Here is a 24,157-nt window from a genome sequence, read left to right as displayed (position 1 = left end):
AGTTATCCAACGCTTGGTAATCGGACGCATAGTAATGCAACGCGTGGTAATGCAACGCGTAGTAATCCAACGCGTAGTAATACAACGTGTGGATATCCAACGCGTAGTAATCTAGCGCGTGCATATTCAACGCGTAGTAATTCAACGCGTAATAATGCAACGCGTGGTAATTCTAAGCATAGGAATCTAATGCGTCGTAATCTACGCGTAGTAATCCAGCGTGTGGATATCTAACGCGTAGTAATCCAGCGCGTGGATATTCAACGCGTATAAGTCCAACGCGTGGTAATTCTAAGCGTAGGAATCTAATGCGTGGTAATCTAACGCGTAGTTAACCACCGCGTAGTAATCCAACGCGTAGTAACACAGCGTGTGGATATCCAACGCGTAGTAATCTAGCGCGTGCATATTCAACGCGTAGTAATTCAACACGTAATAATGCAACGCGTGGTAATTCTAAGCATAGGAATCTAATGCGTCGTAATCTACGCGTAGTAATCCAGCGTGTGGATATCTAACGCGTAGTAATCCAGCGCGTGGATATTCAATGCGTGTAAGTCCAACGCGTGGTAATTCTAAGCGTAGGAATCTAATGCGTGGCAATCTAACGCGTAGTTAACCAACGCGTAGTAATCCAACGCGTAGTAATACAGCGTGTGGATATCCAACGCGTAGTAATCTAGCGCGTGCATATTCAACGCGTAGTAATTCAACGCGTAATAATGCAACGCGTGGTAATTCTAAGCATAGGAATCTAATGCGTCGTAATCTACGCGTAGTAATCCAGCGTGTAGATATCTAACGCGTAGTAATCCAGCGCGTGGATATTCAACGTGTATAAGTCCAACGCGTGGTAATTCTAAGAGTAGGAATCTAATGCGTGGCAATCTAACGCGTAGTTAACCAACGCGTAGTAATCCAACGCGTAATAATCCAACGCGTAGTAATCCAACGCGTAATAATCCAACGCGTAGTAAGCCTAGCGCTCTGATTGGTCCGCGTTTTTCCTTAATAATTCAAAAACGAAGCTTCAAACCCAATTTTTGCAAAGGGAAATCTTATTCAGAATCGCATCAGCTACATTTTAGAAACCTACACTAATTGTGAGACATCCTGTGTCAATACATTTTAACAAACACCTAATTACCTCACAACTGAAACTTAACTTCCTCAGCCCCCTTATTCCAATTCACTCTAAAATAAATATACAAAAGTACACCTGAAATATTTCATTTTCCACTGTTACAAATATTAAAATTTCTATTATATATATTATATTTAAAGTTTTCTACAAAAATCAACCTCGAAGTCCTGCATCAAACGATAAGAATTCTTAAAAAAAAAGATTTGTCAGCCATTTTAAAATTCCGAACCGAATTTAAATCGATGGAACGTTAAGACGTCACATGCATGTATGTAAGAGTTAATTTGCATGCATTATTTGTACGGTGCCGTGTTAATTACTTTATGATAGTATTCATGTAGTTTGAAGTTTAACTAGCAGACTGCTCGGTGCCGTAAGTACCAAAGGATATTCGCTATTCACCGCCATGTGACTGTACATTAGTTCGATATTAATAGGGTAATTAGGTGGCACTAATAACCTAGTTACGTCGAAGTCCTCTCTGGTATGAAAAGGAGGACTTACTAGAATAATACGATTATATGTACGTAGGTGCACGTAAGACCGCGATTACAGGTATACATACTAATGTAAACTTCATTCACCTTCTGCCATAATCGTGTTTGAAATTTTTTCACCAAACCGGGGTGAATTATTCATGTATTCGTACTGGAAAAAAAATCACAGAGTAATTGCTTAATGCGTTGAATGTCTATGTGGGTGAATTACGAGGCAGATTATACTTTCCCCTTTGAAGGATCGGGAGGATTATTTTATGTGAAAGAAAATGTGGCCATGAAATGCTTCGTGGTATGGTTATAATTAGATGGAACGTGTGTTACGAAAATATTTTCGAGCTAGAGAACTGGAAAACATGTTGAAATTTTGTAATTTATTGATATGAGAATTTCTTTGTTTATAAATGGTGACATTTTTTTATTTTGAACATGATTTAAATTTATGTATCTATATTAAAATATTCGAGATTATAAATTCTCAAAATTTCAGAATATTCAAGTGTTCAAAATTTTTAATTTTCACAATTGATCAAATTTTCAACATTCTTGAAAATTCAAATTTTCAAATCACCAAGTTCTTAAGGTGGCAGATAAGAAATGGAAAATCCCCAAATTTCTTGAATCATCAAATCCTAAAATTTCTCAATTTACCAAACTAGAAATCTCAAATTCCTAAATTACCAAACCACAAGTTTCACAATTTACCAAACCAAAAATCCCCAAATTACCAAACCCCAAACTTCACAATTTACCAAACCAAAAATCCCCAAATTACCAAATCCCAAACTTCACAATTTACCAAACCAAAAATCCCCAAATCCCCAAATCTTAAATATCTAAATCACCAAACCAAAAATCCCCAAATTACCAAGCCCCAAATTTCACAATTTACCAAACCAAAAATCCCCAAATTACCAAACCCCAAATTTCACAATTTACCAAACCAAAAATCCCCAAATCCCCAAATCTTAAATATCTAAATCACCAAACCAAAAATCCCCAAATTACCAAACCCCAAACTTCACAATTTACCAAACCAAAAATCTCCAAATCCCCAAATCTTAAATATCTAAATCACCAAACTAAAAATCCCCAAATTACCAAACCCCAAATTTCACAATTTACCAAACTAAAAATCCCCAAATTACCAAACTCCAAACTTCACAATTTACCAACCCAAAAATCCCAAAATCCCCAAATCCCAAATCCCTAAATCTCAAATTGCTTAAATCCCCAAGTCCCCAAACAAAAAATTAAAAAATCCCCACCCTCCAATTCTCCAACTCCCAAAACACCCCCAAATCCCTAACCAAATTAAAAATTCCTCAAACCTTGAAATTCAAAAATTCCATAACCTCTCATCTTCTCTGAATTCGACGCGGCGTACATCGTTCCGCCCTTATCGAGCGAAATTTCAAGAAAATTTGCTAATAATGCCCCTTTTACCATAGAACCACCTTAACGTACAACGACAGTTCCGCGATCTTCCCGTACCGCACGGATAATAAGCATAGCAGCCGGTGGTAATATTGCAAAGTCAAATGCCGCGAAATTTTCAACGCGAACACACAGATTGAACGTAAGAACGTAGTCGAGTAGATATAACGAGGCAGCTCGTTGAAACAAGTTTCGCTTCTTGAACCCGAAGACAGGAACAGCGGGCGTGCGTGTAAAGAAACAGAGGATGATAATCCTCTTCATAGTGCCTTGTATAGCGCACACATACTCGCCGGAACTTAGGAAACGTGTAAGTACATACGGTGTACAGTCGTAAAACGAACCGCGGAGGCTTACACATGTACTGTCTGCCGACGGTGTATATCCTACGGTGGGGTGCGTGTACGTGTAAAGTCGTTTGCACACACACATACACGTGGTAAAAGCACGTGGTAGTTTCCCGTGCAGGGACTCGAGTTGGCTAAACTTTGGTCGATGTACTTGCACCGTCTACCACCACTCTTAAACGTGGCGATACGGAACTCTATCGTGTTTGTCTTTTTCGCTGTACATATTTTTCTTCATCCGTGACAGTTAACGATTACGCTGCCGAGAATTTAAGTATCGCTCGATTTATGAGTTGACTCGAGGGACGAAAATTTAGCGCGAAAGATACATAAGGAGTTTAATCGTTCGGTGTCGTGGCGAAGGAGCCTTCCTTTGTGGTTAGACATTTAAATTTAGACGTAGACTGAATAGATCGCCACCGAACTACCGGTTTACGATGGCACACGTGCTGTCTTGTGTAGCTTATGGGAAATTCGACGCAATAACGCACGGTCACATTCTGTGAAATGTATTGGGTAGTTCGAGTTTTACGCTGTATGTTTGCTAATATTTAACCGAAGTTTACAGCAACAATTGATATGTAATTAATATTGATATGTTACTGTTTAACTAAATTTCAGTGTGACAATAATGATGGAGTGTGTGAATGTTTTGTCCAATATAATGAAACATTTCGATATTATATTGTCATGGTTTTTTAACTTTCAAATTTATAAATTATCAAGTCGTCGTTATCGATCTACCAGTCAATTAGTCTAGCAATGTATCAATCGAACAATTTATCAATCAACTGAGCACTCAGTAAATCAATCTATCAATTCGTCAATTCATCAATGCATCAATGCATCAATTCATCAATGTATCAATGCATCAATTCGTCAATTCATTAATTTGTCAGTTCATCAATTTGTCAGTTCATCAATTTACCAATTTGTCTATTTGCTAGTTTATCAATTTACCAATTTCCCAATTTGTCAATTCATCAATTTACCAATTTGATAATTTGTCAATTTAGGATCTATCAATCTATCAATCTACCAATCTACTAGTTTACCAATCCATCAATCCATCAATTTATCAATCTATCAATCCATCAATCCATCAATCCATCAATCCATCAATCCATCAATCCACCAATCCATCAATCCACCAATCCATCAATCCACTAATCCATCAATCCATCAATCTATCGATCCATCAATCCACCAATCCACCAATCCATCAATCCACCAATTCACCAATCCACCAATCCACCAATCCATCAATCCACCAATCCACCAATCCATCAATCCATCAATCCATCAATCCACGAATCCATCAATCCATCAATCCACCAATCCATCAATCCACGAATCCATCAATCCACGAATCCATCAATCCATCAATCCACCAATCCACCAATCCATCAATCCACTAATTCATCAATCCACCAATCCATCAATCCACTAATCCATCAATCCACTAATCCATCAATCCACCAATTCACCAATCCACCAATCCACCAATCCATCAATCCACCAATCTATCAATCCATCAATCCATGAATTCATCAATCTATCAATCCATCAATCCATCAATCTTCAAATTCATCAACTTATCAAATATTTAGTTTGCTAAAATCTCAAATGAAAAAATTTATAAATCAAAAATGTTTCCCCATCGAAAATTTGAAAATGACAAAACTTTGAAATATAAAAGTAAAATCTTCCCTCTAAGCAGGATACAACTGGCATCGCGCTAAAAAAAACGGTACCAGAGGACTCCTCGACGCTCCTAACGTAATACCACCGTCACGTTTGCAAGCAAAAACACCAAAAACGAAATGGTTTATATGAAATTTTTTAGTCTGTCTCCGTTGGAATCCCTGTAGATACATAAAACCACCGCTCGCCTACAACTTGTGTCGCTCTTCTATCTGACAATGATGCTTTTCTTACGAGCTTTGCAAACTCGTTAGCGTTCGCTCACTTAAGGAACTCGTTAGCTACCTAAGTAGTGAATTAAGCATATATCTTCTCGTCTCTTCTTTCGCTTGCGGCGCTGTGTGTTTCGATTTTCTACCTCTTTCCTTTCTATCTCACCCTCTATCCCTCTCTGTTTCTGTCTCCTTTACGCGCAAGCACGCTTCCGTTTTCCTACTCCACTTTGAAGATAGTTTCTTCGCTCAGTTGCATTAGTCTGTGGTTTCGACCCGGTTAAAAGTTCTATCTGGAATCGTTTAGATCGGAGTTTCACTCCGGCAACTTGTAACATCTTATACCGAGAAATAATGTTCCTTCCATTCCGTGACTTTCCGCAAGGCAATCCTTCATCCTTGACATTGCGACTTGTTCGAGACGCCTTTCATCGCACTATTATTGCTTATTAATTATGCAGTCGCTCGATCGGCCGTAATTAACCTCTTGCCTTGCAGTTTACTTGGCAGGTGTGTCAGAACTGTTCAGAGCGTTGACACGAACAAAGAAAGCTGAAATTTTATGGCGATTTTCAGGGATACTTGACTTTGCGAATTATTGGATTTAAACTTTAAGCTCTTTGACATTTTATAACAAATTAACAGAGTTTAAAAAAATATATTAAAATAACCCAATTCTTCACAAATAAAACAAAAGAAAATTTAGCTAAATCGGTTGAAGAGTTTCTAAAAAAAAAATTCGTAAGTGAAACTTATTTTCGCAAAAATGGGCAAAAATTGCTAACTTTGAAGACTTCTTGTTCCTTCACAAATTCGAAACCGACAAAATGATGACTTAAACCCCCCTTAATTTTGAGTGAAATTCGTCAGATTAGTGAGTGCGTCAGTCTACGAATATACCATATTTCATATAAACACATCGCAAGAAAATAGTTGAAATTTCGTGGCAAAGTTTAATAACATCAAAGCAAAATCTTCACGTAATTAAACGTGCTGTATGATGTTTGCAGGATTTCAGAAATTTCATAATGTAGGTTATTTTGCATGAAAATTCCTATTCAATCAACATCAATGGGGGTTCGTCTGTTGGCATTCCGTCGTTCTACAATTTCTGAACGAAATTTATCAGATTTGAAAACCCGAGACAGACTACATACCTCATTTCTATAAATAGGAGCATGTCTTCGTTATGATATCCACGATGCCCTAGTGCTTTGATAATGGAACATTAAATGTGGAAAATGTACGGCAATACCAGCTTTCAAAGTGTATTAACATAGATAAAATTTGTGCGGTAATAATACTTCTCTTTGCCATTAATATGCGAGAATTTTGCATTGAAGAAGTTCAGCGGTTGCCATTTCAGAGTTAAATGATAAGCAGATGCTTGTTTGTATAGGAAGTATGCGGGGTTATTCAATTTCCCAATTTTTGGTTTTTCAATTTTTCAATTTTTCAAGTTTTCAAGTTTTCAATTTACAAATTTCCCAATTTCCCAATTTTCAGGATTACTAATACACCAATTCACCAATTTCCCAATTTTTCAGTTCCCCAGTTTTCCAATTTCCCAATTTCTCAATTTCCCAATTTTCCAATCTCTCAATTTCCCGATCTCCTAATTTTCCAATCTCTCAATTTCCCAATCTCCCAATTTTCCAATCTCTCAATTTCCCGATCTCCTAATTTTCTAATCTCTCAATTTCCCAATCTCCCAATTTCTCAATCTCTCAATTTCCCAATCTCTCAATTTTCCAATCTCTCAATTTCCCAATCTCTCAATTTCCCAATTTCTCAATTTCCCAATCTCTCAATTTCCCAATCTCTCAATTTCCAAATCTCTCAATTTCCCAATCTCTCAATTTCCCAATTTCTCAATTTCCCAATCTCTCAATTTCCTAATCTCCCAATTTCCAAATCTCTCAATTTCCCAATCTCTCAATTTCCCAATCTCTCAATTTCCCAATCTCTCAATTTCCCAATCTCTCAATTTCCCAATCTCTCAATTTCCCAATCTCCCAATTTCCCAATCACTCAATTTCCCAATCTCTCAATTTCCCAATTTCTCAATTTCCCAATCTCTCAATTTCCCAATCTCTCAATTTCCCAATTTCTCAATTTCCCAATCTCTCAATTTCCCAATCTCTCAATTTCCCAATCTCTCAATTTCCCAATTTCCCAATTTCCCAATCTCCCAATTTCCCAATCTCTCAATTTCCCAATTTCTCAATTTCCCAATCTCTCAATTTCCCAATTTCCCAATTTCCCAATCTCTCAATTTCCCAATTTTTCAATTTCCCAATCTCTCAATTTCCCAATTTCCCAATTTCCCAATTTCCCAACTTCCCAATTTCCCAATTTCCCAACTATCCAACCCAAAAATTTGATAAATCTCACAACTCCTAATTTCCAAACTCACAAAACCTTACATCATTAAATTTCCAAATTTTCTAAAATAAATATTAACCTCATTTCCCATAGATGTTTGCTTTTAGATGAACAAAATAGACAGCAAACAGCACCGGATAATTCACAACTGTTGTAAGTACATTTATAACGCCGCACGTAATGGAAGGTTAATACAAAATGGCCGGTTGTCAGTTATAATAAACGACGACCGATTTCGTCGCACAGGAAATCAAACACGATTTGATAAAAGCATAACCAAATAGCACTTTTGGCCTGAAGCTTAAAGTTTGATTAAAATGACGCATGTTAATATTTTTTGTATAAAATAACCGGTTATCGATTGCGACGTTAACCATTGAAAATTGGATATTTGTTAATGGACAATATTACAATCTCAAAGAACCAATTATTTTCTATTAAATATGATAAAACATTCTCGTATTAAATTTATTGATATTAAATTCTATTCTATTTATGAACTTGCAGCGTATAACACAATAACGTCGTTCTAAGTTGTCGAAGACAAATATTTCATAACTACGATTTTAATTTGGAAAATAATAAAGAGTTAAATGTACGACAGCACGCGATTCTTGAGCTCTTCCCTTATTTTCGACGGTATAATTTTAGCATGCTTCTTGTAGACATCTGATATAATTAAATATTTTATACCTCGTGTCAGTAAAGTTCGAGAAACATTCTAATAAATCATGAATGTTCCCAACACGGATTTCCGTACTAGCGACAGGTTATCTCCCCATAAAAGCCACTCGACGTTCCGCACAAAAGCTTTATTATTCTCGTAACACGCCAAAGATTTCAGAAGAACGACAGCGAAAGCTCATTTTAAAGATACAATTTTAAAAGAAACGATGATCGGAAGAAAAATTTTGTAAGAGGCAACTTTAACAAATCTACTCTTGATTATTATGGAGGAAGTCTGAAGCTTCGTGCATAACGAAACTGTACGTGGATGGATCCCTTATTTACTCAGATTTGAACTCGTCTTGTGTTACGCAACTTTGCTCTAATTTTCAAGGAAACTTTTCTTAATGTGCAGGTGGAGGCACATTCGAAAGGCACGAAACGTACAATGGTTCTCTACTGCAATTCCATCGTGTTGAGAGGCGACAAATGGGAGCGTATCTGTGCATCGCCAGCAACGACGTGCCGCCTGCCGTTAGCAAGCGAGTGACACTCGCCGTGAATTGTAAGCTCGTTTTCCTCCTAATCCCTGATTGTACTCGATAGAAAAGCACCCACCATTGATAAAAGACGATACTGTTGCTGATGTAACGACACCCTCCGTAATGACAGGTCTCTGACCATTCACCTATACAGGCTGTCTCACAACTAATGTAGGTTTCACAATTAGTGTGGATCTCACTATTAGTTAGGTCCTTGAAATAGGGGATAGCTGACGTGATTTTGTACAAGATTTCCCTTTGCAAAAATTGGGTTTGAAGCTTCGTTTTTGAATTATTAAGAAAAAACGCGGGTCAATCAGAGCGCCAGGCTTACTACACGTTGGATTATTACGCGTTGGTTAACTACGCGTTAGATTGCCACGCATTAGATTCCTACGCTTAGAATTACCACGCGTTGGACTTATACGCGTTGAATATCCACGCGCTGGATTACTACGCGTTAGATATCCACACGCTGGATTACTACGCGTAGATTACGACACATTAGATTTCTATGTTTAGAATTACCACGCGTTGCATTATTACGCGTTGAATTACTATGCGTTGAATATGCACGCGCTGGATTACTACGCGTTGGATATCCACACGCTGTATTACTACGCGTTGGATTACTACGCGTTGGTTAACTACGCGTTAAATTGCCACGCATTAGATTCCAACGCTTAGAATTACCACGCGTTGGACTTATACGCGTTGAATATCCACGCGCTGGATTACTACGCGTTAGATATCTACACGCTGGATTACTACGCGTAGATTACGACGCATTAAATTCCTATGCTTAGAATTACCACGCGTTGCATTATTACGCGTTGAATTACTACGCGTTGAATATGCACGCGCTGGATTACTACGAGTTGGATATCCACACGCTGTGTTACTACGCGTTGGATTACTACGCGTTGGTTAACTACGCGTTAGATTGCCACGCATTAGATTCCCACGCTTAGAATTACCACGCGTTGGACTTATATGCGTTGAATATCCACGCGCTGGATTACTACGCGTTAGATATCCACACGCTGGATTACTACGCGTAGATTACGACGCATTAGATTCCTATGCTTAGAATTACCACGCGTTGCATTATTACGCGTTCAATTACTACGCGTTGAATATTCACGCGCTGGATTACTACGCGTTGGATATCCACACGCTGTATTACTACGCGTTGGATTACTACGCGTTGGTTAACTACGCGTTAGATTACCGCGCATTAGATTCCTACGCTTAGAATTACCATGCGTTGGACTTATACGCGTTGAATATCCACGCGCTGGATTACTACGCGTTAGATATCTACACGCTGGATTACTACGCGTTGGATTACTACGCGTTGCATTACCACGCGTTGCATTACTACGCGTCAGATTACCAAGCGTTGGATAACTACGCGTTATCCGAAACTACCGCTCTCGCGTCTGCGCATGCGTAATCTCACGCTCTGATTGGTCCGTGTTTTCCCTTCATAACTCAAAGACGAAGCTTCAAACCACATTTTTGCAAAGGGAAATCTTATTCAGAATCACGTCAGCAACATTTCAGGGACCTACACTAATTGTGAGGCACTTTTTAGACACGGTCCACTTGATTGATCTCTGGGTCTTCTCTTATCTTTGGTAAATCAAGTTCAACAAACCCTACAAGTAGTATAAGATTAAATAGTCAACTTTTTATCAAATATGTACTTAAACCTCACTGTTCTTTACACTTATTTTAATTTGATTTATATTATTTTTTGCTGTAATCATTTTTGTCAAATCTTGGAATCCTCAAAACTTCTAAATCCACAAATTCTCCAACTCTCCAAATCTCCATTCGAAATTGCACCCCATTTTGCATGCACTACTTTAGAATATAATTTTGTTTACGTCCTAATAAAACGCATAGGAACGCATTAAAACACGGTAGAAAATTCACGAATTAATATGACCAGAACGGTACAATTTCAAGCATAAATATTTTGATAAATGCACCGTAAAGCTTTGCGCGCTTTTTGCCAGAGCGACGAGTTCATTCATCATTCCCGATTAACGGATTAAACGCTATTATAATAATTTTTAGGTGACACTGCAGATGACTCTTCAAGAATTTAATATTTCGAATTTCGAGATATCTCGCTGTACAAATGAGGCCATGCAAATTATGACGTATACGAGTTATTACTGCACAACTCGAATGTTCCAAAATAAGACGTACTTACGAATTAACTAATTAATTCACACGTCATAGTTCGCAATATTCGCATGGTCTTGTTTATACAAGGCGTCCCATTTAATCTCTGCACACTGAGATCGTAGATAATGTTGATAAATATTTAATAACGATAAGACGAACCTTTGCTAGCCTCCCTGAGATTATCATTTTTAATGTAATGAGAATCCTAATAAATGCGATAGTTAAATATCGCTTAACACGTATTTATGCTGAGATATTTATAGAATGATTACCTGAATTATTTGTAGGGGTTCATTAGACTCTCGTTATATTGCTGGTTCGTGCACAAACCAAATCGATTTTGCAGAAGCCTCCGCTAAAAAAAAGTGAACTTATCAGTTATTTCAAAAGTTACGTCCTAAATAAAAAAGTATTAGACTTCTAAAAATAATTCTAGTTACAAAAATTATTGTCCCATCTTGTTTAAAATTTGTGGATTCAGGCAAGATCTTTCTATCAATATAATTATAAACCGCAACCCCTATATGTCCATTAAAAATTCAGTATGCATAACGATGAGATATCAAACACGTCGAGTGGCAGTATTTTTTTAAGCCGTACGAATCGATAATATTTTTCCGCTCAACGATTTCATTTTGCTTAAAAAATGCAAGATCGGCTCGCATCTCCGATTTCGCAGGAAGCGGCGGAAAAAGATTCGAGATTGCATATCAGGCTCTGCTATCGTAACGAATTAAAACGAAAAAGCGGAGATAAATGCTGCAGAGTGTTTGTGAATTTATCACTCGACACAATATCGTTTGTTTCATTTGCAAACGTGGCTTGATTTCTGTTTAAGAACGGAATTCATGCATTTTGTTTGTTTCCTCGTTGAAATGCACAATAAACAGATATTTTAACATCCCTCATATTGGCTTTTTTATGCAATAAATACATACTTCAAATAGTCCAAGAGATTATTAATGCGGATAAAAATTGAAATTTATCGCAATGTCGGTTTTCTACCAAATCCACGATATTAGAAATATAATATATTGTTAAATTTCGGTGAATAATTGTTTGTTATTCTGTTTACTTTAATACTTGAAATTGAAAGAGCGTACTTCCGACGGTATTTTACCTACAGTCTCGGCGATATAACGAGCGCGTCTACTTTATGCTTCCTTCAACTTTCGTTTGAAATATTCAGTACATTCAAAATGTTTCGCTTGAAACGTTCGACATAATAGGAAATTTCAAAGATATTTCAGGTAAAATTCTTAGGTAACTCGCTTCGTACGTTTCATGCATATTTTACAAAAGTAATACCTCATAAGTTGTATCATTTCCAGGATATAATTTTAATGCAGCTACGATATACAGTATAATTGTTTATATGCGAAATATCTGTTAATACCGATGGATTTGCATAAACGGTATCGGTATTAATGGCTCGAAAACAATAGATACTGTACGAGAATTAATTAGGTAATAAAGCGCCATAGATTTTATAATTTTGTATTGTTATTCAAACGCTCAGCATGTTACGTGCTGTATATTAAATTTATTAGGTATTTTTTTTGGTCGGTTAACAATCGGCTATAATAATAGAGCAAGGAATATTAATACGGAATCGCAAATGAGAAAGCTTTACAGCGTATCTCATTTGCATGATATGTATGTACATTATTATAGGTCACTGAATTTGACGTTTCGACTTTAAAATTGAAGTTACCCTCCGTTTCCCACGCTTGGAATTGAATTAAATTCTTTTCATTCGTCTAGTATGAAAGGCTCCTTTATACGGTGAAATTTTATTTAAAAAATTATTCTGATCTATTTTTATATCCTGGTATCGACACTTGAGGTGCGCTGCTACTAATTTATACCGAATTTACAAAAGACTGATTTTCAATATTTTTTACATCCATTCCGTTAGCAATATTTTAAATTTTGTTATAAAATTTTGTAGTTGAATTTAATTCTAATATTAACCAAATTAAATCTATAACAAATATTTATAACTAAGTTACAAAACAATTTTAGAAAATTTCTGTAATTAAATAAAAATGATATATTTTCATAGTTGCACCCGTCGTACAATCACCTAATCAGCTATTAGGAGCGCCATTGGGAACAGACGTGCAGTTGAAATGTTACGTCGAGGCATTTCCAAATACAATTAATTATTGGGTAAAGAACCGGCCAGGAGTGGAAGATGAAATGTTGCTCGAGGGGTAAGGTTATGTCCTTTTCTTTTCTATCGTTTCGAACGCTGGCAATGTTCTCTCATAATTAACAGAGCTTATTACCGTTCAATTCTATAGACTCAAGTACACCGTACGGGAAGAACGATCCGGATATAAAGTTTTGATGTGGCTGTTAATCAAAGGATTCACGGAACAAGACGTGGGTAGCTATAAATGCGTGTCGACGAATAGTCTCGGTAAAGCAGATGGCACTGTAAGACTATATGGTAAGTATTCTTAACAATACTTGCCATTTCAGAAGCTACTTACAATTATTCTTCACTTTTATTTATTAATATTGGCGCAGTCATGTAATCTTTCAAGGCTTTTTATTTATTGCACTTCTTTTTCTTTTGTCAATGAAGAGTGAAGGGTACTTCTTCATTAATGAATTTAATCTTACTATTGCTAGTATTAATTCCATTTGCGTGATCATTATCATTGTCATTATCTTCACTATCATCATTATCATCAATATAATTATTATCATTATTATTATCAATATCATCAATATCATCATCATCATTATCATCATTATATAATTGTTATAAGATATTTAGAGTAAACAAACATTTTACATTCTACTTTGTTGTAAAAACATTTACCTCTTATTAAGTCCTTAAGTGTTCACAACAATGTTGTTGCATTCTATTAAAAACGATTTAATTACAACGTATAATTAAATGCTCAGCCTAATGGTCATCATTTGGTTTCAGAAATTAAAATTAGTTCCGACAGATCGTCACGCGGAAAAGACCACGTATCCATTATCGGTGGTGAGTCTTTCAATTTTGATATGCAAAACTAAAACAAGTAAAAGATATAATTAAAATGAGTAAACAAAATGAAAATAAATAAAATATGTAGCATAGTTAAATAATATTATTTTACTGTTCAGGTTTAGCCGAGGCAGCACAAAGTTCAGGTGCGAGTAACAACGGCAGAGGACTGTTCGGATGTTACAAGAAATTATCGCATTTTTTGTCGATGTTTCTCTTCATACCGGTGTTATTCTGGCCACGGTGAAGAAGGTACCCGTTGCTGGTCACCGCTAAGCTGAGTGCCGGTTAACTGTGTGCCAAAGGACATGAATTAAAAGAAACGAGTATGAACGTCGCGTGTATGCGTGTGTGTGGAGAACATATCAGAAGAGTACGTAAGATCTAAAAAGAGTACATAAGACAGTGTGTTCTTTGTGAGAAGAACGAATTATTCGAGTGAATGTGCGAGTGAAAAGAAGCGAACCAAAAGAAGAAAAAAAAAAGAAAAGAATAAACTGGAGGCTTGCGTTCTTCATATCTTCCTATTTCCCTTTCCTACTCCCGAATGCCAAAAAATGCGAAAAAAAAACCACATTTTTAGATCAATGGATGTTGTCAATGTATGCGCCCAGTTAGATTCGCGATACGTTTTGTTAAAAATGTCGATCACGAATCGACGAGAGAAGACGCACCGTCGGAAAACACAAGACTTCGAGAACGCTGAAGCAGCTTGGCCCTAATTATTAATAATGCTTAACAAATCGTCGATAATAATAACTTAACGATCATTTTGTCATTGGTATCAGCATTGCAGACAATTAGACGTCAGGGAACTCGATGTTTCGAAATAAAATTATACGATCGAACATACATTGTATATCTACGACTCAATTGTACCTGTGTTCCTCAATTAGGTGTGTTTCCCACTTTTGGGAAGAATGCTTCTCCTAATTTTTAGGAACCGAAGATGTGTACGTTTTTTTGAAAAGCTGAAGAAGAGTATACTTTTCTTGCTGCAATTTATATGTGTGCTGACCATAACTTAGGAACCTAGGAAAATCCTAGGGAAGAAGAACCTAAAAAAGAATTAAGTAGAGCCTAAATGAATCTCTTGTTACTTCATGCAAAAATTGTGAGACGAGCGGTAGAACATTTCTTTTCATGCACTTGTTTTCAACAAAAGGAAGCCCAAATTGTATAAGACCGTGACACAAAACTCTTTCTACTTGACACATAAACTTATTTAGGTACAAATTCTTGTTTGTTGAGTTCATTGTACTTTACACGTTTTATTTTAATGCATTCTGTCTCATTCCATTGTTTTTTGTCTTTGTTCAGTGTTCTTTTAGATGCAACAGGCGACCCATTTAAGGTGATTGTGTCGCGACAGTCGAGTTCAAAAGTTAGGATGTTGGTAAATTCGACAAATAAAGTAAATTCAGTTAAAAAGTCTATGGTACTTTTGATATTCAAAAGTAAGTAAAATACCTTAACAATATAAAGTATACAATAATATTTTATTCTGTTGATCACTGGAAATACTTGCTCTGTTCCTAAATCTTTATTTTTAAAAATTCTACAATTCTCTTTTTCTGTGAATTAATTTGTAATCTTTTAATTTTTATTTACATTAAAATAGTATTCTCAAATTATACTTAAAAATATATTTGTAAGAAATATTTTTCCTGCATAAGTGTTAACATGTCATTATTTAAATCTATTTAAATTCTAAAGTACAGTTTCAAAAGAAAGCGTGCTTTATTAATGGCGGATGACTTAATAATGGTACCCTTATTAATAAAAAGGTTATGCTACAAAAAGGATCTATACTTTTATATTTTATTTTTGTAGAGTTTATACATTTAAAATAACATGCATATTTAACTTTCTATATGCAAAATTATTTGAATAATTAAATTGGTGTTATAGCGTGATTATTTATTTTAAATATTTAATGGGGGATAAATACCTGCAGTTCCCTGTATTCAACCTTCGCCTTGGAAATTATGTGCATAGTTGTTGCAGTGGCAGCACCTCCCGACTGCTCTACAACAGGTTGCATTACTGTACATTCTACATTATCAACATTGTTGGTACGTATTAAAACTTACTTTTTTTAATACTTACAGAAGCACACTCTCATTTTATCCTAAATAATCTTCCACACAACGTTTTTCTTATATTTTGAAGATCCGTCATTATTTCGGAATCGACATTACGTCACAACATTCTTCGTACTAGGAATTCAATTTGAAATATTTAATATTTTGAACTATTTAATGTATTATCAAACAAAATTTTCACTTACATCATTCCTGTTATATGTTTCACAAATTTATAAACACAATACAGCTTTGTACAAATTGTAATGACATTACTCAAAATAGACGTTTACGATAAAACACGCTTTTGGCGCCAATAACGCGAAAGTGACTCACTTTGCGAAAAACGAAATTTTCCTCTGTTTAGTTGCTTCATTTACCGCAAGATGACCGTAGTGTCACTATTTTTGGCGGCATTCCGAAAATTTATTAACAATATTAAATCCAAAAGAAAACTTTTCTCACTGTTACTTATAAGCCACATGATAATCATATGTAACATTTCTAAATTCGTACAGTTACAAAATATACTACGATTAATTCTTTAAAAAGTTCATCATCTTCTAGGAAGAAACGGTTTCTATTTGAAAAAGACTGCCATATTTTTAAATTGTGATTAAGTTAATATAGACGAGAAAGTAAAGTTTGGAACAATGTTTTCAATGTAGGAAATTAACTGTTTTACAATAACATGCTGTTCTTACTTGCTACTGTATAAATTAAATAATTACAGAATTTTTATTAAGGATGTATATGTATGCGAAAAGTAGTACAAGATGAAGTTTTTATAATAAATTCTGTTTGAAAGAAGTGTTCTTATTTACCATTAATACCCCCCACATTCGTGTGCAGATGTGTGCGTGTTCACATGCTTGTCATACGTAAAGGAAGTATATGTACATAAATTGAACATGTGTTGGTAGTTCACGTAGCAGTAGGAAGATGTGGCTGGAGAGACTATACCGCGTTGGGGACCTCTCCTGTTTATAGTTTATACAGTCAGCTGTGTACGTTTAGTTTTTAATGAATTCATTCGATGATTTTATTAAATTGATATGAAAAGTTCGATTAATGTTGTGTGTGTCTTATACCATTATTTCGTTCATACCGCCTGTCTAAATATAATATGTGTACATGAGAATATAAAATGTTTGGAACTGTAACGTATATTCGTATTATACATTGTGTTTGAAAAATAAGATTGTTTCCCTATAAGTATACGAAATCGGAAAGTAATGTTATTCTTTGCAAACATCGATATCATGTTTGTTTCCTTTTTATATTACTGAATGTTTTATAAACCTTTTATGTGATAAAATTTTACATACATCAATGGAGGGCTTAGAAAAAGTGCAAGCATCAGAATGGAAGAGGCCTGATCAAGTAATGCAGTTGCATCGTTTGAAAGTGAAGAAACGTGCATTGCAAGCACGTATAAATAATATACGTGTTGATCAAAATGACTCTACAGTGAAATCTAACAAATGTAACAACAGCTTCAGTCAGTTTACAGGCCAGAAACGTAAAAATCCTTTTGCTAAGGATGAAATTTGTAAAAAGTCAAATATTACATCTGTAGAATTAGAAGCTAGTAACGATAATACACTGTTTGAATTATTAAACATTGAACCACCAAAAGCAGACAACGTGGAAAATTCGATATTAGATGGTTCTTTAACATTTAGCAATGCTCTTTCGAAATTAGAAGTACATAAGAATTTTGTAGAATCTGAGACACCGAAAGGTGAAAAATATATTCCAATAGATTGGACTTTAAAAACTAAAATGAGATTCATGTCTCCAAAACCTTTCCCATGGAATTGCAAATTAAAGACAAGTGAAGAAGCTTCTGGTACAACTGGTTTTGTAAGGTGTTTAGATATCAGTGAAAAAGATTCAACTTTAGACACTAGTCCAAATGCAAGGTGATTGTTATAACATTGTACAAATTTTAATTCAATGGGACTTCAGAGTTTAGAAACATAGCTAACATTAATACATTTGTAATTTCATTCATATAGATTACATAGATGTTGCTTAGTGTGGCAACATCCTTCACTACCATGGCTAGAATTATTTCCTCGCTCTGCTGGCAAAGTGAGTGCTAATTTAACAAGTAACTTCACAATAGTAAATAATCTACCTGTCAAAGATGCTCTTTATAAAGAATGGAGCGAAAGTTTTAGATCACTTTTCCATTTATTAAGAGCACGGCAGTGTCCATATTTTTATGTTTGTGCAAATAATTTCACTGCCTTGTTTCGTGCTGCTGGAATTTGTGGAATTTCTGAAGCTCATGCTTTTTTAACACCTACAACGCGTGGTTTTCGACAATTTTTAAAACAAGAAGGTATAACAAATTGAATTATGTATGTGGTAAAAACAATTAGAAATTTAAGAACTGTTTTTTATAGAAATTAAATATACAATGCCATTGAGGAAAGACTCTAAGAGATACTCGGATGGAGCTGATTCAGGTTGTGTAACATCAGATTTAAGCGAGTCCAGTCCTACAGCAGTATTGAACAACCCAGAGGAACAGAATTTTGATGATGATGAAGATGAAACACAAGCTGAATGGCTGCAGAGTTTAGGAGTAGAGAATTCTGAAATTCAGAAAATTAATAGTTCACAGGTAATTTCCCAGTGTTCTTAATTTCCTTCCATTGTACTCATCAAATTGATTTCATTTTATTCCAGGCAAGAATGACTTTGGAGAAAGAAACTGAAATAGATAATTTGAAGCATTCCCTCATTTTCGTGAAAGGAGTGGAAGCACAGGCATTATTCAATTTTCTAATTAATTGTAAATCTGCTATTACAATAACTGGTCCTTTAGCAGGAGTGCCTCCAACTCTTTTAGCACCTGTAGCTTTTCATGGTGCTACATTAAAATCTATAAAGGTAAAATATTATTTTGTATAAGTTTAAATTGTTAAATATAGAATTTGATTTATTCTTTTTTTTTTAAGGTTAAAGAAAGTAAAGTACGCATTGAAAATGAAAGATATTTTTCCTTGGAACTAAAAGGGCCTCTTTTGCCACATGTGTTACCTTCCCTTTGTTCCTTAATGAAATCTAGCCAATTGGAACAATACTCTGCAAGTTGTGCACAATTAAATGCAACAACTGCCTTCTCAGCAGCTAAACAAGGACTTGGTAAATTATTTCTTCTTCTTATACTGTATGAAAGAAGTACAATTATAATTATTTATACAGCAATTATGAATATCAAATTTTTATATTTTCACAGAAGAGACGGAATCAGAAGGTGGGTCAAAAATGCCGCAAAATGTTTTTGGCAAAGAAAATTTGAGTGATTGTGGATTCAGTGATGAATTATTACAATATTTTTGCAATCCTGACCCAAGTCACATTCAACTCGTAGAAAGTATAAAATTTTCAAATAATTTATATACATGGTCTTGACGAATGATTATAACAATCATTATTAATTAGTCTTTAATTAATTACGTTTATAAGTTCGTTTGGCAATAATTATATTTTATAAACGTATGTGAATAGTGTGACGATATAATTTATAGTAAAAACGATAACAATTGCAACATAGTTCTTAAAAGATTAACGATAATATAATTATAATTAATAGAATAAGTTTAAAAACGATTATCGTCGTAACATAGTAATAATTTTCGCTATTCTTTTATAATTGCTACTACTGCCGGTGTCAAAGCTGTTTTAATCGTTATAAGTAATCATGAAAATTCATAATGTAGGCAGGAGAGTTAGACATTATTCGAATACCTTCCAGATATAAGTTTCGAAAATCCAGTTATTCTAAAAGTAACGAATAACATTTAATCAGAACAACGGTTTAAATACTTGATACTTTTGGAATAACTTTGTTTCGTTAAAAACTTTTTGAAATGATCTCATTCTTTACGTCTAACGTATTTTCATTGAATAATATTTTTTGTTATTGTCGAATATCCATTACATCGGATATTCGTTAATTACAATTATTTAAAATTTGTAATTCAAATATTATTCGAATAATGGCCAATTCTGTATAAATATTTCAGGTTATAAAAAAATTTTTGTTCAATCACTGTAGTATGTATCAGGATCACTTATACACAATATGAATAGTCTAGTCATTTTTTCTGAAATTCTTACAACAGTTCAGTTTGTAACCAGTTTATATGCTACATTATCAAATATTTCATACCATTTCAATAGATGTTACACACAGTTATTTTTGAATGCAATAACAGTAACAATTGAATATCTATTGCAAAAATGTTTTATATTTGAAAATTGTAAGTATTTTAATAAAAAAAAAACCTTTAAAAATATAATTTTTCTTTAATAATATTTCATGAATTAAATTAAATATTTGAAAATTATATCTGGACCACAGAACTGGAGTGTATCGAATCACACTTTTGAAACATTAGAAGAGAGCAAATCTACGGTGTGGAAATCTTGCAATAGGATATAGATTTCATGTTATTTTTACATTATTACATTAACGCCTAAATAACACAAAAATAAATGTTTACTATTAATAAGAGTAACAAGTTTGACATAGGAATTAAAATTTGATGAAAAAAATAGGCGAACGTAATACATTTTGACCCGGGGTCCAGAAATAATTGATTACGAAGAAATTTTGAAATTATGGAGTAACGTAGGTGGGGTTCATGGATGGTCTACCCCTAAAAATAACGAATCGATATTCGCTCATTGCTCCCGAATCGTCCGGTCACCTCGGCAGTGAACAATCAATTTATTGCAATAAAACGTAATTTGTGTCTCTTCCAAGAATCCAGCAAAGATAAAAATACTCTCCATCCGATCGTGCAAACGTATCATCATTTACTACACAAATTGCGATTCAGTGTTACAATTCGATAAGGAACTTCCGAAAAGTCCACCCAATCATAATACGAATTGAGACACTGATCTATTACGGTTTGCCCGTATATACCCACCGTATGTACCTACATACGTTTATATATAACACACGCACACGCGTGTGCGCCCGCACACACGCAGCCGGTGCGATGGTTACGTCAGTGTCCGTTACAGTCTGTGCTTATCGTATTGCGACACTCTTCAACAAGCAGTTTCATGTTTCAACATCTTTTATGCGAGTTCACTCGTCGAATCGAACAATACACCTATATTGCCCCCTGGGGCGTTGCTGTAAGCGACACTCGCATAAGCAATATCTTCTATTTTCCGTTCGAAAATTCCATTTTCTTTCAAGGACAAATTTCTTTTTCTAGCATCTCCCCAGAAAAGCTGTCGCAAGGTCGTCGATAGCGTTCCACGTTTCGTAAAATCTAAAAAGCTGGAAGTAGCTGAAAATTCTCGCAGGGTCACCTCGAAGGTAAGGAAAACGGTGGCGGTGATAAAATAATTTGGACGTAGAAATACGAAAAAAAAAGGCATGGGGGATAGCTCGGAGGGGAGGGTCCCTTTTCTCGCAAACGTCCGATCAGGCATCGGAGAAACAACCCCTCGTACACGGGAGGGCTCAGGGTGGATAAAGCTGCTGGGCTACGTGGGGGGTAAGGGGTTCTCTCGAAGGGAGTGGGCCAGCGAAGAGGGTCGGGGGGAGAAACCGTACGGCCGTGTTCGTAGGTGTGTATATATACACACGTAGGCAGCGAAGTTGGAAGGAGAGGAACAAATACTTGGAGCGGGACAAGGACGGGCAGAGAGGCTCTCGTGAGACGCGGCGAGGAGAGAGAGAGACGGGAATACGAAAGTATGCGTAGAACCGAGACAGAGATGGAACGAGTGGCACGCGAGATGAAGCGAGACAACTCTCTCCCCCATGATGTACACGTACACGTTCTGGTCCCTTATCCCCTGTATGTGCAAAGGGGGTTTCGAGAGGCCAGCAACGGTGGAGCCACGACAACGAGCCACAGCCACGACTACTACGACACCGCGTGGGGGTTGCACGAAGACCCCCTGGTGGGGTTCTGGCTCCCGACCCCACAGTCCCCCACTGGAAATGATATCAGTCGCGACTCGGTCGAGGGAGCCCCAGCACGTGTCGTGCCCCTCGCAGAGTGAGCCCGTTCGTTTTGGCTCCATTGTTCACGCGTTCCACATTCGTACACGATTTTTCTGACGGTCTATGTGTCCCTTCGAAGACGTTCACCTTCGGTGAAGGGTTCTCGTGAACGGATCAAAAATACACGACACGGTGTTTCGCGACGAAGGTGAGTACCAGAGGTGTACCTCCTCTCAGTACCTGCGTCGACGTAGGATCAGCGGTAGGTTTAATTACGGAGCAAAGGTAGTTCGATCGGTGACCTTGATCGGTTTGTTGCATTTGATCTTACGGGTGAAGGTTTTCGGAGAATGGAGTAAGTTTAGTGTCGATCGAGTGTCTGCGCTGAACCCGGTCGAGTTGAACACCTCGCACGACATCTATGGGCTGCTCCATTAGGACCCTCAACTAGGTACTTTTTTTTCCTCCTCCCGTTCGAGCATCGGAACGGCGCGATGATTTTATTAACTCGTTCTTAATAGCTCCACGATGCGAATACTCGTAGTTGATCACGTAATTGACTGTGAATGCACTTGTACGATGTCTGCGATGTATCCTGAACGAGACGGCTGCTCCTTCCGTCATCCTTGCCTCGTGTTGTTCTAGTCGATACTGGTAAATGTCACTCGTAAGGGGAATGCACAACCAGCGGAGCACTGATTTCGAACTTCGTATTTATGAGAGAGAGTGAGAATTTTAATAAATTTGAATAACTTGTTATTCAATTGTTATCGCGTGCGGTAATTTATGGATTAAATTATAGATGTATTCGTTGTTGCGACGTTTCGAGTTATTAGGAACTCCTCAGGATGTTATTATAGATAAAATCATACGTGCTGTGGGATAATAGAAAACAAATAGTTAATGTAAATAGTGTCGCAAGACGTAGCAATTGTGCGCAGTTGCAGCGCACCTTGTTTGAAATAGGGGAGATCATGTGGAAAGTGTTTGAATTTCTGTGGAAATAAATATTATGATAGAAATACTATTATGGTGTGTCTATACACATTTTATGAACAGCTCTTTCTTTAATAAAATTTAGTTGATTACAAGACAATTTTTACGATTTGAAATTGTTCTACGAAATTGAATATTTAGAAAAGTGACATTTCATATGTGATGATGTTAGCAATGTTTATGTATTGTATCTGTAAGTGGTTTTTAGAATTTGTTGTGAAATATTTCTTTTAATGGTATAGAAATTTGGAGTATGTTAGAAATGTGTACAGGGCGTTACACGCATGGGGGATAAGCTGAGCGCTTGAGACAGTAGAAGATGGTCAGAGATGTCGCTAGAGATTGAAGGGCCCAGGGCAAAAATCGATATTATTTAGTTGCAAGGTGGAGGTTTAGGGATTTTAAAATTTGGGGATTTATGAATTTTGGGATTTGAGGATTTGGGGATTTGGGGATTTGGGGATTTGGGGATTTAGGGATTTGGGGATTTGGGGATTTGGGGATTTGGGGATTTGGGGATTTGGGGATTTGGGGATTTGAGAATTTGGGGATTTGTGAGTTTGGGGATTTGAGAATTTGGGAATTTGAGAATTTGAGAATTTGGGGATTTGAGAATTTGGTGGTTTCTGAGTTTGGGGATTTGAGAATTTGGGGATTTGTGAGTTTGGAGATTTGAGAATTTGGGGATTTGTGAGTTTGGGGATTTGAGAATATGGGAATTTGAGAATTTGGGGATTTGAGAATTTAGTGGTTTGTGAGTTTGGGGACTTGAGAATTTGATGATTTGAAGATTGGGGGATTTGAGAATGTGGAGATTTGTGAGTTTGGGTATTTGAGAATTTGGGGATTTGTGAGTTTGGGGATTTGAGAATTTGGAGATTTGAGAATTTGATGGTTTGTGAGTTTAGGGATTTGAGAATTTGGTAATTTGAGAATTCAGGGATT

At 36.0% G+C, this 24,157-nt stretch overlaps 3 protein-coding genes and 1 long non-coding RNA gene across 25 annotated transcripts in view; 3 read left to right on the top strand and 1 right to left on the bottom strand.

The window, feature by feature from the left end:
• The window catches only part of LOC105661850 (uncharacterized), a 94,694-nt gene extending 78,152 nt beyond the window's left edge, over nt 1-16,542 (bottom strand). For 7 of the 16 annotated variants that reach the window (XR_013037305.1, XR_013037304.1, XR_013037307.1 and 4 more), the window contains exons 1-7: nt 16,431-16,542; nt 16,250-16,359; nt 16,092-16,168; nt 15,020-15,198; nt 14,253-14,432; nt 13,967-14,165; nt 11,406-11,488 (exon numbers count right to left, since the gene is read on the bottom strand). This is a non-coding gene — a long non-coding RNA (uncharacterized LOC105661850). Of the gene's footprint in view, nt 1-11,405; nt 11,489-11,573; nt 13,818-13,966; nt 14,166-14,252; nt 14,433-15,019; nt 15,199-16,091; nt 16,169-16,233; nt 16,360-16,430 lie in introns of all 16 variants that reach the window. The other 9 variants (XR_013037300.1, XR_013037301.1, XR_013037306.1 and 6 more) reach the window with 8 other exon arrangements.
• Nucleotides 1-17,423, top strand: part of LOC100881673 (lachesin) — a 76,707-nt gene extending 59,284 nt beyond the window's left edge. The window contains exons 5-10 of one of the 2 annotated variants that reach the window (XM_003701008.3): nt 8,808-8,957; nt 13,199-13,349; nt 13,440-13,588; nt 14,078-14,137; nt 14,260-16,215; nt 16,313-17,423. In XM_003701008.3, coding sequence (XP_003701056.2) covers nt 8,808-8,957; nt 13,199-13,349; nt 13,440-13,588; nt 14,078-14,137; nt 14,260-14,387 — 638 coding nt within the window. In that variant the 3' untranslated portion in view covers nt 14,388-16,215; nt 16,313-17,423. The remainder of the gene's footprint in view (nt 1-8,807; nt 8,958-13,198; nt 13,350-13,439; nt 13,589-14,077; nt 14,138-14,259; nt 16,216-16,312) is intronic. The other variant, XM_012280027.2, reaches the window with a different exon arrangement.
• hd (humpty dumpty) lies at nt 17,169-20,543 on the top strand. 2 transcript variants are annotated; one of them, XM_012280029.2, is made up of 6 exons: nt 17,169-18,149; nt 18,246-18,574; nt 18,624-18,859; nt 18,925-19,128; nt 19,197-19,383; nt 19,478-20,543. In XM_012280029.2, the coding sequence occupies exons 1-6, from the start codon at nt 17,557-17,559 to the stop codon at nt 19,651-19,653; spliced, it is 1,725 nt and encodes a 574-aa protein (XP_012135419.1). In that variant the 5' UTR covers nt 17,169-17,556; the 3' UTR covers nt 19,654-20,543. The 2 variants fall into 2 exon arrangements, with proteins under 2 accessions (XP_012135419.1, XP_003701085.1); XM_003701037.3 differs by having other exon boundaries at nt 17,171-18,149; nt 18,639-18,859.
• A 716-nt stretch (nt 20,544-21,259) lies between these two features.
• Nucleotides 21,260-24,157, top strand: part of LOC100875444 (uncharacterized) — a 28,516-nt gene continuing 25,618 nt past the window's right edge. The window contains exons 1-2 of one of the 5 annotated variants that reach the window (XM_012280022.2): nt 21,260-21,393; nt 21,477-21,580. The gene's annotated coding sequence lies outside the window, so the exon portion shown is untranslated. Of the gene's footprint in view, nt 21,394-21,476; nt 21,581-22,204; nt 22,425-22,541; nt 22,668-22,761; nt 22,871-24,157 lie in introns of those variants that run through there. The other 4 variants (XM_012280026.2, XM_003701036.3, XM_012280023.2 and 1 more) reach the window with 4 other exon arrangements.

The sequence above is a fragment of the Megachile rotundata genome, chromosome 2, assembly GCF_050947335.1.
Source record: "Megachile rotundata isolate GNS110a chromosome 2, iyMegRotu1, whole genome shotgun sequence".
Taxonomy (NCBI): domain Eukaryota; kingdom Metazoa; phylum Arthropoda; class Insecta; order Hymenoptera; family Megachilidae; genus Megachile; species Megachile rotundata.
The sequence above is the reverse complement of the archived record's forward strand: the minus strand, read 5'-3'. Positions and strand labels throughout refer to the sequence as shown.